Source organism: Lepus europaeus, chromosome 3, assembly GCF_033115175.1.
Source record: "Lepus europaeus isolate LE1 chromosome 3, mLepTim1.pri, whole genome shotgun sequence".
NCBI classification, from domain to species: Eukaryota; Metazoa; Chordata; class Mammalia; order Lagomorpha; family Leporidae; genus Lepus; species Lepus europaeus.
Genome location: NC_084829.1, coordinates 42,967,480 through 42,981,787, shown reverse-complemented (window position 1 = coordinate 42,981,787; position 14,308 = coordinate 42,967,480). Strand labels below are relative to the sequence as shown.

Below are 14,308 nucleotides of genomic sequence, written 5' to 3'. Positions count from 1 at the left end.
TCAGTGTGGTCATCAGGGAACAAGGTTCAAGACCAACGTGCGGGGCGGCTGAGGTGGGAGGGTGGGGTGGGGGCTGGTGGAATAACCAGTAAACACTTTACACAACCGAGGGGATAGTCTTGGGGGAGCCAGGAGAGGTGGGAGGGAGGGCAGCCAGGTGCCCAGGACACAAGCCAGTGGCGTGAGCAGGGAGAATGAGGGCAGCTACTGTGGCTGCCCGTGAGGGTGAGCTGAGGGACGGGGGCAGCACCCTGTGCTGGGTGTCACCCTCGCCTCACCCCGGGCTGCCCTCCACTTGCCATTCCCTCCAGCTGGCAGGCTGCCTCAGCGGTGGGAAGATGGGGGCGGCCTGGCCATGCTCTGCCCCCGAGGCTGGGAGGACAAGGGCAGGCAGGGCTGAGGGGTGGGGGGGCACGGGTGCACCTGAAGGCTGACGAGGACTTGGACGCTGGAACCCAAAGGCCAAAAGGTTTTTACTCTGAGCCCCAGGGAGGAAGGCTGGGCAGATCGCAAGGTGTCCCCAGGAGGAGCGGGGGGTGCTGCAGGGCGGGGTGGAGGGTGGGGTGCTCACAGGCTCTGGAGGGCTGCAGTCCCAGCACCCTGCTCGGCTGCCTGCCCTCCTGAGCGCCCTCCACAGTCCTCATAGTCCTGAAAACATCGGGCATGGCCTGCCCGAAGCCCGTGTCAGCTAACGCTTGGGTGGGGGAGAGGCCGGCCCGGGGCCAACCACAGCTGCTCAGTTCGTCCCGGGGCTGTGTCTTTCCTCGGCAGGCAGCACGCACAGCAGGAGCTCCGGCGCAGCCCTGAAGCTGGGCCACCTCTGCTCGCCAGAGCCACGGCCCTGGCTCCTCGGCGTCAAGGCTGGGGTCTCGGCACAGGGCACGCTGGGCTAGGCTCAAAGCTCATCAGGGGGGCTGTGCGGGAGAGGGGACGCCTTCTGGACGCCCTCCTCCTCCTCGGGGCTCGAGTCTTCCTCAAGGCCTCCCAGCTCCTTCCTCTGCTTGCTGCTGCTCCTGCTGCCCGAGGCCTTGGCTCTGCTGCTCTTCTTCTTGGACTTCTTCCCTGCCAGGGCGGCTGTGTCCCCCTTCTTGCCGGACCACTGCTCTGCCAGGCAACCTGGGGTGAGGAGAGACACCCTCACCCGGCTGCCAGGCTGCTGGGCGGGGTGGGGGTGGGGGGCGCACGAACTGGGGAGCCTCCAGGAACAGCAACCACAAGCGGTGCCTGACGTCACCGTCCCTACTGCTGCCTCACTGCGGCCACCAGACCCCTGGGAGGGCACCGAACTTCTCTGCGGGTTGTTCCGGTGCCTGTGCCCTCACTGGGACCCGTGAGCTCTTTTCTGTTCTCTCTTACCCACCTCCTTGCGGGGACAGCATAGGACACACCCCGGCGGCCAGCCCGCCCGCCGCCGCCTCCCCACTCACTGGTGTCCTTGCCCTTCAGCACGTGGTTGGCGCAGAGGAATTCGGTCAGGTCCTCCTCCTGGTGGTTCCTGTACCAGTCCTCGATCACCTCCTCAAACTCTTCCACCAGCACATCGCACTGTCAAGCACAACACTTCAGCTCGGCGAAGCCCAGCACCTGCCTCGCTCCTGGAGCTCGGCTCGGCTCGGCCTCACAACCCACCGCAAGACAGGCAGGTGGCAGGACTCGCCGCTGGAAACTGAAGCCAGAGAGGTGAAACGGCTTGGCTCAAGCCCCTCGGCTCTGGGGGCCTCCCTCAGCACAGACCTGGCCCCCACCCGGCCCCTGTGTGCGTGGCAGTCTGTGAGGCCTCAAGGGCCCGTACCTGCTTCTTGAGGTCGGCCACCTCTGCAGAGGTCTCGTTCCACAGCTCGTAGGGGATGTCCATCACCACCTTGACCCCTTTGTGCACGAGGTTGTGGAGCGTCTCGAATGTCTCGGACATGCCCTGCAAGAGGCAACCAGATGTGGGAAGTGGTGCTGCCACCTCTCCCAGTACTGTCTGCAGACCCAGCCGAGACATCAAGACCCTCTGGGGTGCCTCTTCCCCCGCTTAGGCCAGTGTTGCACCACCGCGGCCCACATGCGCACCCTGACGCCCTGATGCCCTGACGTGCCTCCCCACACCTCACCCCTTCAAACAGATCCACTGTTGCCCTCAGGCCCTTTGAACCCTCTGACCCAGGAAACCGGTTTGTCTTGGCTCTTTCCGGCCCTGTGGCTGGCCATGCTCACTCCCCTCTGGTCATGCCCCTCTCCGGTTCCTCCCTGGCTTGTGCTGTCCTTGGCAGGAGAGGGCACAGCCTGGGCAGGAAGGACACTTTATTCTATAAAAACCATCTCTGGCGGCTGCCTGGGTCTTTCTCCCGGAGACAAAGCATCCTTCCATTCCGCTCTCTTCCTAGAGATGATCCACACAACCCGGCAGGAAAACACACCCTCTCCCCATCCCTGTCTGTGCAGAAGCAGGGGCGCATCACGCCCACTATGCCGTACCTCGCCCTTTTTACTGGTTCAGTTCGGTTCACAAAGAGCTGCTTCCTGCTCTCATAGCCGCACGACAACCCATGCAACCCTCAACAACGTCGTACTCTACCGCTCCCAACCGACCAACAGTCAGGCTGCTTCTCAGTTTTTTTGCAATGGCAAATCATTTTAAATACTTTTAATTACAACAGACATGGACTAATTACCAAATAGAGCGCACGATTCAAATTCCAAAGATAAACCTAGGACCTGTGTTGCTTGAGACAACACCCTCACGTTTATGACCAGTCAGTCTCCTTGGCTGGGAGGGAACTTCGGTGGAAAAATGCAGGTGGCAACTATTTTGCCACGTGCTGAGAACCAAGATGTTAAAGACAAAGAAGCACGGGGCTGGCTGGAAGCAGCGCATTCTCCAGGGAGAGGAGCGAGTGCAGTTACACAGGCAGGGACGGTGTGGGCAGAGTGGGGCCGGGGGACAGTCACTGCCCCCAGGTGCCCCGACACCCACCCTACACCTGCTTGTTCTGCGTCTCCTGCACCTGGCAGAGTTTTCTCTGCTCCACATCTCAGGCCTTCACGGGGGCTTGGTGCACCTATGCCTGTGTCTGAAACAGGCAGGAGCCTGACGGGCAGGGCCAGGCCAGCATAAACGTGCCAACTGCCACGGAAAAGCTGGGCCACTCGTACAAACGGCCATTAAGAACGGAAAGAGGCAAGGGGGGCGGCTCGCGGGGCACGATCTCCCAGTCACTCTCACAGCAGCAGGCACACACTCAGACCCACGCAGGCTGGCCCGAGGGGCTGAGGTGCAAGCACAAACCCAACCTTGGCAAACCGGTTGCTGCCAGTCCTCTCCTTGTGCAGGCTATAGTCCAGGAGCCTCTTGCAAATGGTCTCAGTGACTTCGATTAACCGTAAGTCCCTGCCGAGACAGCAGCAGCACAGCAACTGAGTCCCCCTCCCAGCCCCAGTGGGGTTCGCGTCCGCCCCTCCAGCCCTGCCGCCCGACGTCTGCACAGCTCACCAACGGGGAGTCAGAGCTGGGAGGAAGATAGGTCATCTGGTCTGGGGGCTCTGAAATGCTGGAACACAGACCAGAGAGACAACATTGTAACAGCTCTAAGGGAAAGGGTTCGTATAAAACTAAATGATTCAGTACTTCAGATTTTTTTTTTATAAAGCAATATGTATTAAATTTTGATGGTAAAATATAATCTCATTTTGGATGGGTGCAAGTTGTTTTTTCCTTTTTTAAAATGTATGCCTGGCAAAATAAAAAGCCAGTAACCCCAGGTGACCAATACTTTACAAAACAGCACCGCCCGCAAGAACGCAGAGCCTGGGCATCACTGTGATGGTCCCGGCAGTCCGCGAGGCCACGGCAGGGGAGGGAATTATGGAGATCACATGATCAGTTGTGGGCAGAATCACAGGGCAGACGTGGGTCTCGGTAAAAGTCAACTCCCTCATGGTGAGCCTGTCTAGCTGGAAGGAAGAAGGGAGCCCAGGCTTCCGGAGCCTCCAGAACAAAGCAGCCCGGCCACGGGGCCCCATTCACTTACGACTTGGTGTACTTGACTCCGGAGGCCTTGCGGTCCAGGATGCCATAGCCCGTGTCGATCACCTCCTTGGTCTTGCCAGTTTCCTCAAAGGCCGACTTCAGCTCCACGGCGACGTATTTGCACACTGGAGGAGGGAGACACGGCACAGCCTGCTGAGTGCACGCGAGCCAACCATCAGAGGCAGCTCTCCAGCAAGGCAGGCCCAGGTTGGGGGATCCCTCCCAGATGGGGCCACGTCAGTGCTCACGGCAGGGAAGGGGTGAGTACCAGGCCACCAGATGGAGTTCATTACCTGAAACCAGCCCAACACCCACTGCCCCACGTCCAGTTCTGGCTCTCACTCTACTGCCTTCATTTCTCCTCACTCCTTCATTTTACCTTTTTTTTTTTTTTTTTTTTTTTTGACAGGCAGAGCTAGACAGTGAGAGTGAGAGAGAGAGAGAGAGAAAGGTCTTCCTTCCGTTGGTTCACCCCCCAAATGGCCGCCGTGGCCCGCGCACTGCGCCGATCTGAAGCCAGGAGCCAGGTGCTTTTTCCTGGTCTCCCATGGGGTGCAGGGCCCAAGCACTTGGGCCATCCTCCACTGCCTTCCTGGGCCACAGCAGAGAGCTGGACTGGAAAAGGAGCAAGCAGGACTAGAACCAGGTGTGCCGGCGCCGCAGGCGGAGGATTAGCCAAGTGAGCCATGGCGCTGGCCCCTTCATTTTACTTTTAAAAATCCCTTATGGGTTGGGTGTCATGGCATAGCAGGTCAAGCTGCAGTTTAGAATGCCAACATCCCACGTGACATCCATAAAGGAATGCCTGGGATGGGGTCCTGCCTGTTTTCTATCCAGCTTCCTTGTAATGATGGTGGCTCAAGAACCTGGGTCCCTGCCACCCACATAGAAGACCCCGATGGAGCTCCAGGCTTCTGGCTTTAGCTTGGCCCAGCCAGTTACAGGATGGAAGAGCTCTCTACCACTTTTTTTTTTTTTTTTTTTTTTTTTTTTTTGTGCAGAGAGAGGGAGAGACACACAGAGAAAAATCCTCCATCTGCTGGTTCACATCCCAGATGGCTGCAATGGCTGGAGTTGTCCCGATCTGAAGCCAGGAGCCAGGAACTTCTTCCGGGTCTCCACGTGGGTGCAGGGGCCCAAGGCCTTGGGTCATCCTCCACTGCTTTCCCAGACACATTAGCACAGAGCTGGATCGGAAGTGGAGCAGCCAGGACTCGAACTGGTGCCCATACGGGATGCTGACACTGCAGTGGTTTTATCTGCTATACCTCACCACAGCATCGGCCCCTCTGCCTTGCAAATAAAAAATAAACTTAAAAATTTTTTCATACATACAGAAAAACTGAAAGAATACAATGAACTATATACCTCCTATTTATAGCCAACAAATATTGGTTTATTATCTTTCTCCAATATGTAACATAATAACCTAAAAACGTAGTAATATGTCTCAAAAATATACTGTTTCTGTTACATCATCTTGAAAGTAAGTTGCAAATCTGACCTTTCACCCCTAAATATGTCATCACCCATCAACTGAGAACAGGACCTTCTAATAACCATAAATGCATACTGGAAAATTAACACTAATTCCAAAGTATCTAATAATCCATATTCAGATTTCCACCAATGTCCCTGAAATGTCTTTTATGGCTGCTTTATCAACCCAGCTTTCTACTGCTACCGAGTTAATTTGCTCCATCCCCTCCAGAGACCTTGTTCCTGCAGTCACACATTCCTTTTCTTCTTTCCTCTCACCCTTCCTCAAACAGTAATTAAGCAACTCCTATGCGTCAGGCACTGACTGGGGGATACGGCGATGAAAACAAGGGCTCTCCCTTCCAGGTGCTCATCCCAGGGGAGGAGACAGAGGAACAAACACATCATTACCACTGCAAAAATGAAGGCCCAAGGCCCTGGGAAACTGGTTAATGCCCTCTGGGGCTTCTCTGCCCCCTCTCCCAGCCTCCTCCCAGGGCTGGCACTGTGGCGCAGCAGGTTAAGCCACTGCCTGTGACACTGGCATCCCATAGGAGCGCCAGTTTAAGTCCTGGCTGCTCTGCTTCCAATCCAGCTGCCTGCTAATGCACATGGGAAAGAAGCGGAAGATGGTCTGAGTACTCGGGCCCCTGCGCCCATCAGAGACATCCGACCTTGAGTTCCAGGCGCCTTGTGTCAGCCTGGCCCAGCTCCAGCCCTTGTAGCCATCTGAGGAGTGAACCAGCGGGTGGAAGATCTCTCCCTTTCCCTAACACTGCCTTTCAAATAAATAAATAAATAAATCTTTAAACACACACACACACACACACACAAAGCCTCCTCTTCCAGGAAGCTGTTCTGGGCTCATTTCACCTGTTCTTTTTCAAGTGGCAGAGACAGAATAAGAACTCCCAACCTTGGGTTCACTCCCCAAACATCCACAACGGCCAGCACAGGACTGGGCTCAAAGTTAGGAGCCAAGAATTTGATCCAGGTCTCTCCTGTGGGTGGCAGGAGCTCAATCACATAACCCAGCACGGCTGTCTCCCAGGTCTGCACTGGTCAGAAACTGAGTCAGGAGGGGCATTCTGGGCCTCTGCGGGCTCCATGCCCTCCCAAGGGCCTTCGATCGTCTCAAGTGTTCTCTACTGAAACAAGGGTCCTTGGAGGGGCATCCTGTCCTAGATTTTTCTGTTTCTCACCAGTCTTGAGACCACTAGGGCACTTCAAAAAGCTCCCAGTGGAGCAGGTATCTGGTCCACAGGTTAAGATGGCCACATCCCATGTCAGAGCACCTGGGTTTGATTCCTGGCTCTGGTTTCGGATCCCAGCTTCCCACCAGTGTGGACCCTGGGAGGCAGTAGGTGATGCTGCAAGTACTTGAGTCCCTGCCTCCCACATGGGAGACTCACTTTGAGTTCCTGGCTCCTGGCTTCAGTCTGGCTCAGCCCCAGCTATTGCAAGCATTTTGGGAGTCAAACAGTGGGTGGGAGTTCTGTCTGTCCAACTCTCTGAAATAGTAATTTTTTTTAAAGATTTTGTTATGGGACTGGCACTGTGGCATAGCAAGTAAAGCCACCACCTGCAGTGCTGGCAACCCCTATGGGTGCTGGTTTGAGTCCTGGCTGCTCCATTTCCCATCTAGCTCTCTGCTACTGCCTGGGAAAGCAGTGGAAGATGGCCCAAGTCCTTGGGCCCTGCACCCATGTGGGAGACCCAGAAGAAACTCTTGGCTCCTGGCTTCGGATAAGTTTACTCCCCAGATGGTCGCCAATGGCCAGGGCTGGGCCAGCTCAAAACCAGGAGCTTTATTTGGGTCTTCCACACGGGTGGCAGGGGCCTAAACACTCAGGCTATCTTCCATTGCTTTTTCCCAGGTCATTAATAGGGAGCTGGATCAGAAATGGAGCAGCCAGGACACAAACTGGTGCCTATGGGATGCCGGTGTTACAAGTGGCAGCTTTACTCACTATACCAGACCCAAATAGTAATCTTTTAAAAGTACATGGTGGCCGGTGCTGTGGTTCAATAGGCTAATCCTCCGCCTGTGGTGCCAGCACACCGGGTTCTAGTCCCGGTTGGGGCGCCAGATTCTGTCCCGGTTGCCCCTCTTCCAGGCAAGCTCTCTGCTGTGGCCAGGGAGTGCAGTGGAGGATGGCCCAAGTGCTTGGGCCCTGCACCCCATGGGAGACCAGGAGAAGCACCTAGCTCCTGCCTTCGGGTCAGCGCAGTGCGATTGGACGGTGAACCAACGGCAAAGGTAGACCTTTCTCTCTGTCTCTCTCTCTCACTGTCCACTCTGCCTGTCAAAAAAAAAAAAAAAAAAAAAAAAAAAAGTACATGGAATGGTAAAGCTAGAAACGTGCCAGGGGATTCCAGTCCTATCAAGGTGGTATGTACCAATGCCATCTTACTAGTCAAAGTGATCAGTTTTAGTTCATAATTGATCATAATGATAGGATTAAGTATCAAAGGGATCACATAAACAAGACTAGTGTCTGCTAATAATAACTGATAGAATTAAAAAGGAGAGAACGATCCAATATGGGAAGCGGGATACACAGCAGACGCATAGAATGGCAGATGTCCTAAACAGCACTCTGGCCTCAGAATCAGCCCTTAAGGCATTCAGATCCGGCTAAAAAGTTTCTCAGGCATGGAAAGCCAAGACACTGTTGCAAAAAAAAAAAAAAAAAAAAAAGACCTAAATGAAAGATCTCTGTGAGATCCCGGCGGAAAGAACAGGCCATCAAAGAAGGCGGTGCCTTTCTCTGAAGGGAGGAGAGAACTTCCACTTTGACTATGGCCTTGTCTAAATAAGATCGGAGTTGGCGAACTCAAGAGGCTTCCATAGCCTTGGAAGCTCATGACAAGAGCCTCGGGTGATTACTGACATCAGAAAGAGTGTCAATTGTTAAATCAACAAAGGGAGTCACTGTGCATCTACTCCCCATGTAGGATCTCTGTCCTTAATGTGTTATACTATGTGAATTAACAGTATAACCAGTACTCAAACAGTACTTTATACTTTTTATCTGTGTGGGTGCAAACTGTTGAAATCTTTACTTAGTATATACTAAGTTGATCTTCTGTATATAAAGATAATTAAAAATGAATCTTGATGAAGAATGGGATGGGAGAGGGAGTGGGAGATGGGATGGTTGTAGGTAGGAGGGAGGTTGTGGGAGGAAAAGTCGCTATAATCCAAAAGCTGTACTTTGGAAATTTATATTTATTAAATAAAAGTTTAAAAAAGTACACGGTAAAATGAAATTAAAGGATATGCTCATTTTGGTGCAAAAATTTTTTAGTCCACATAGTTTTTTCAGAATACGCATTTCCCAAAAACTTTCAAAAAGTCTATTCTTTTATTTGAAAGGTGGAATGGCAGTGAGACAGAGGAAGATCTTCCATCTGCTGGTTCACTCCTGGATGCCTGCTGGGCCAGAATGAGGCCAGGAGTCAGGAACTCCACCTGGTTCTCTCACATGAGTGGCAGGGACCCAAGTCCTTGAGCCATTACCCGCTGCCTTCCAGGGTGCACGTTGGCAGGAAGTTGGACTGGAAGCATACAGACAGGCCTGAATCCCAGGCCCTCCAATACGGAATGCTGGTGACCCAGGCAGTGGCTTAACCCGCTGCCCCACAACGCCCACCCCGTGAACTTTCTGAAGGCCCCCTGCGTTGACAGCTACTGCAGAGAGAGACTGTGTGTGTGGCCGAGCCGCTTCGGGACTATGGTTTGTAGCTTGAATGCTGTCAGCACTGCTAACAGCAGAGTTTGGTCAAAAACCAATTTACCACAAAAATAAAAACACGTCCTGGGGGCTTGTTTGGTGAAATGTTATAACATATACGCAAACCGATGGCTTGGGGAATTTGGAACACACAAAAATTCCAAAAACTAAGCTGGTGATCTCAGAGCCTGCGATGGACTGAGGACGCCCCCGCTCCCTGCTCTCTGGCCGGGGTCATCTGGACTCCTTCCCCTCTTCCGTCCTGCGCAAACTCATCATTTTTCTGGCTCCTCTGCCCCTTTCTCCCACGTCCTCAACATGCAGTATTCCAGCAGCACGGAAGGGGGTGTTTGGAACACCCCCTCTCTTAGGCCCATCAACCACAACCTTGCTTCCCAACCCTTCCAAGTATCTTCAAGACCCCCACCCCCAACCCTGGGGGCATCCCACCCAGAACCACACTTGGAGGAGACTCATGGCACAGACCCCAGACCCTCATGGACACCCGCCTACTCCTCTTCTGGGCAGGCTCTCCTTCTCTGTGCTGAGGCCTGTTCCACTTGGGCTTCTGAGCCAGGAGACAGGCTTTGTGGGCCAGACACAGGCTTTAAAAAATACAGTATCAGGAGGAGCCCAAGGGTGAGAGTTCTGTCAAGCCATCCTGTGACTGGAAATCCCTTTTACATGAATCTTCATCAGTTAGCAAAGGTTAGGTGGGGATGGTCTCTAGGATCCTTTCCAGCTCTACCCGTCCACGAGTCTGTGAATGCCTCCTACGGAAAACTAATGTGAGCTTCTGAGGCTAGGGGAATAAAAAGACAAACAGCAGGGGCTCTTTGGTATCAGAAAAAGAAAACAGAGAGAAGAGGAAGTGAAACCGTCAAAGGATCTGTCAGGACTGGAGGAGGCTGAGAGTGAAGCATCCTAACCCCCCTACTGCCTGTTCCAGAGGGAGGGGGAGGCAGGGGCTAGAAGCCATCTGGGGTCCCCTCCAGGGAGCTCAGCTTATCTCGCCAGCATCCCCCTTTTAATCTCTCACATGAAAGGATTATGTGTCCCCAGCCCCCGCCCCGACATCCCAGGGCTTAGGGATCCTAGAGTCAACTTCCAGAGGGGCCTGAGGCTGGGGAGGTGAGACGCAAGGGGTCGGTGACCAGAGAGGTGGAGGGGAGGCACCAAGGTAGGCCCCTCCCAGCCTCCCCGCCCCCCATCAGTGGGGAGCTCCTGGTCTTCAGCCCTTCTCCATCTTCCTAAAATCCTCCTTCCTCTCCTAGGTCCCCCAGGGCTCCACACTCTCCCTGAAGGGGCCCTGGACCCTCTCCTGCTTGCTCCACACGCAGCCACAGCTCCCACATGGCCATGTTTATTCCAAAAACATTAACGGGGCCCCCACCCGCTACTGTAGGCACAGACATCCGGGCAAAAGCCCCGTCGTCAGGGAGCTGGGAGCGGGGCTGACATAGGAGGCTGCAGGGTGGGCACGAGGGGACGGCTCAGGCGCTCCCCGCCCCCCGCCCCGAGTCACGTGGGCCTTTTCGGTTCCTCAAACTCTTTCCCTTCTTGGCCTGCAGGCCGCGGCATCTGTGGCTTCCTGTGAGCCGGGCCCCTCTCTTTCCACTTGGTTCTACCTGGCTACCTCCTAAGCAGTCTCATGACTGACTCCCCTCTCCCGCACCTGCCACCCCCACCCTGGACTGGGGGCGCCAAAGCCCTGCCCCTCCCTCCTCCCGGCCTGAATGGCCACGGCTCGCGCTCCCCCTCGCCCAGCGGCGCACACAGCCCGAGCCCACCGCCCACGACCCCTCTCCACGAGCCCCGCCCCCCGGCAGGAACCGCCCCGCGGGCCCCGCCCCTCACCTTCGCATTTGCTGGGCAGGCGAACCCAGTCGGTCTCCTCGGCCCTGGCGTGGCTCGGGCGGAGCGCTGGGCTCGGCAGCAGGAGCAGCAGCAGCAGCAGCAAGGGCAGAGGCAGAAGGCAGCGCGCCGCGGGCTCAGGCGACGACTCCATGGCCCAGCCGGACCCGAGCCGAGCGGACCGGCCGGCGCTTCCTCCCCCGGCGCGCGCGGCCAGCGGCTTCCCGGCGCCGCTTCCGGGACTGCACACGTGCCTCGGCGTAACCACGGCAACAGCGAGCCCCTCGCGGCGCCCTCCTCGCCCGGCCTCAGCCCGCCTTCGAAGCGGGCAAAGGCCCGCGGACGACGCAGCCAATGGGCTTTCTCGGGGCTTGGCCTCCAGCGAATGGGAGGACGGTCTTTTTTCGATCTCGACCAATGAGATAGCGGATGGTGGCCTCAGCGACCTATAGCAACATCCTTTCACACCCCCTAACGGAGACTGGGAGGGGCTGAGGACCGGGCCCCAGACCCTAGGGCTCGCAGGAGCTGGGTCGGCTTGGGCAGGTGGGTTCTGGAATACGTGTGGAAGGCCATCTTCGCGGCTTCCTCCGCCTCCCTGACGTCACTTCCCTCCTGAGGTCTTGATGCGCAACCCCTTACTGAGCACATGTGTTTGAATTTTATGGTTGACCTTTCCTGTGAGAGTGATAGTTCTTAGTCCCAGCCTTCAAACTCTCTGGGTGTCCAAGAACACTAGATTTGGCCGAGGGGGAACTGAAACGAATAATTCCTCTCTGAGCCTCAGTTTCTATTTTTATTTTTTAAATATTTACTTATTTATTTGAAAGGCAGAGATAGAGAAGAGGGGAGAGAGAGAGAGAAAGGTCTTCAGTCTGCTGGTTCACTCCCCAGATGGCTGCAATGGCCAGAGCAGGGCCCTTCCAAAGCCAGGAGCCAGAAGCTTCTTCTGGGTCTCCCACGTGGGTGCAGGGGTCCAAGGACTTGGACCACATTCTATTGCTTGTCCCAAGCCACAGCAGAGAGCTGGATCGGAAGTGGAACAGCCAGGACTCAGATTGGCGCCCATGTAGATGTCGGCACTGCAGATAGAAGCTTAACCTTCTATGCCACAGCGCTGGCCCCTATTTATTTTCATTTTATTTGAAAGAGATGGAGGGGCCGGTGCCGTGGCTCACTAGGTTAATCCTCCACCTGCGGCGCTGGCATCCCATATGGGCGCCGGGTTCTAGTCCCGGTTGCTCCTCTTCCAGTCCAGCTCTCTGCTGTGGCTCAGGAGGGCAGTGGAGGATGGCCCAGGTCCTTGGGCCCTGCACCTGCATGGGAGACCAGGAGGAAGCACCTGGTTCCTGGTTCAGATCGGCGTAGCTCCGACCATAGCGGCCATGGGGGTGTGTGTGTGTGAACCAATGGAAGGAAGACCTTTCTCTCTAACTCTACCTGTCAAAAAAAAAAGAGAAAGAGATGGAGAAAGACAGAGCGAGAGATCTTCCATCCACTCCCTAAATGCCTGCAACAAGTCAGGCTGAAGCCAAGAGCCCAGAAATTCATCCCGCTCTTCCACAAGGGACCCAAGCACTTGAGCCATTATCTGCTGCCTCCCAGGCCACAAGCAGAGTATCAGGGACTGGGGTGTGGTTGTCCCAAGCGGGGGCGAACGCTGGCCCCACGCAGTTTCTGTTTGTGTGATTGCAAAGTGCTCTTCCTCATCGCTGTGTGAGATTTGCCTGTGGTTAGGAAGGTCAGGTAGATGAAGTGAAAGCTAATGGAACAGGTTGTGTTACTTTAGTTTTTCGTATGCAATTCTCTGTCCCTTTTACTGCCCTGGTGCTGGTTTCTGTGAGTCTGAGCAGGAACGTGGCTAAGACAGTTGTCTGTTCCTCTACCTCCCCGGAGACCCCCATCTGCTGCGTCATTAGGAGGAGGACTCTCTGGGTCTCTGGGGACTGCTTTAGGCTGCCTCTGAGCTCAATGTCTTATGGACACACAGACCAAGCTGCTTCTCCTGGAATTTGCCTGCAGGTTGCATTTTTATCATTAAGCCCTGTTGTTCAGTACCTTGGATGTCTTTCCGAGAGGTTAGATACTTAGGCTGTTTTATGAAGACTTGAACTGGTGGCTGGCACTGTGGTATAGTAGACTAAGCTTCCACCTGCCACACCAGCATCCCATATGGGCAGCAGTTCGAGTCCCAGCTGCTCCACTGCTGGTCCCGCTCCCTGCTAATGGCCTGGGAAAGCAGCAGAGGATGACTCAAATGCTTGGGCCCCTGCACCCGTGTGGGAGACTTGGAAGAAGCTCCTGGCTTCAGCCTGACCCAGCCTTGGCTGTTGCATCATTTGAGGAGTGAACCTCTCTCTGTCTCCCCCACCCCGCTCTGTGACTCTGCCTCTCAAATAAATAAAATGATTCTTAAAAAAAAACAAAAAAGAAGAAGAAGATTTGAATAGACTGAGGACCAGGCCCTTGACTTTGTCATTTTCTCACCCGAGCTTCTTACTCCTACAGTATGTGGGTAACAAGGTACTGTGGCCAGGCAGGGACTGGGGCACGTGGAACTACAACAGAATACAGGGTCAGGCTGAGTCCCGTGTCATCTGGGCTCCAAGGCCGGCCACAGCCCTTGCTTTACCGAGGTCCAGAGGCCTCCTGGAAAAAAAACGTTACATTAGTCGCCCCGAAGATTGAGAGGCAGGGGCACGGCAGGGTGGGGAAGTTGGGGCAGCATGGGGAGAGGCGCTGAAGCTGAGGGAAGCTTCAGGAATGGACACGAGGGCCTCTGATCTCTCTGGGAGAGAGCTGGGACAGTGGCCGAGAGTCTGAGGATGGCTGGACCCCTCCCTGAACCCAGCACAGCCTCCTCCCTCAGTGTGTGTCTCAGGGAAGAAGCAGGTCCTGGGGGGGGGGTCAAGTGTGGGGACCACCCCCCAAAGAATCCAAAGGAGAGGAGAGAGGGTCCCCTCACAGGCTGCTGAGAGATGAGCGGTGGGGGACACAGGGTCTTCATGGAGCCGCAGCTGAGTGACCACAGAGGCTCAGGGAAGCCAGGGTTGTGGGTGGTTGTGAGGGGCAGTTCCTTGGAGGAGAGAGGACATCTGTACTCACAGGAGAGCGCCCCGAGTTCCCAGGGTGACCCCTAGAGAAGACCCCCTGGACAAGGCTGCACTTCCCACCAGCACTGTGCACATAGCGCACACCCCTGTCTCAGTTGGCGTGGGAGCCT

At 55.3% G+C, this 14,308-nt stretch overlaps 1 protein-coding gene across 4 annotated transcripts; it reads right to left on the bottom strand.

Annotated features, from left to right (window-relative positions):
• Positions 1-456: 456 nt before the first annotated feature.
• Positions 457-11,367, bottom strand: CNPY3 (canopy FGF signaling regulator 3). Of its 4 annotated transcripts, XM_062186140.1 has the most exons (7): positions 11,089-11,332; positions 4,017-4,140; positions 3,483-3,536; positions 3,280-3,451; positions 1,793-1,915; positions 1,428-1,545; positions 457-1,116 (listed from the first exon to the last, which is right to left on the bottom strand). In XM_062186140.1, the coding sequence occupies exons 1-7, from the start codon at positions 11,237-11,239 to the stop codon at positions 896-898; spliced, it is 963 nt and encodes a 320-aa protein (XP_062042124.1). In that variant the 5' UTR covers positions 11,240-11,332; the 3' UTR covers positions 457-895. The 4 variants fall into 4 exon arrangements, 3 of the variants coding, with proteins under 3 accessions (XP_062042124.1, XP_062042123.1, XP_062042122.1); XM_062186139.1 differs by lacking the exon at positions 3,280-3,451 and having other exon boundaries at positions 3,479-3,536; positions 11,089-11,333; XM_062186138.1 differs by lacking the exon at positions 3,483-3,536 and having other exon boundaries at positions 3,280-3,376; positions 11,089-11,320.
• Between the last annotated feature and the right edge of the window lie 2,941 nt (positions 11,368-14,308).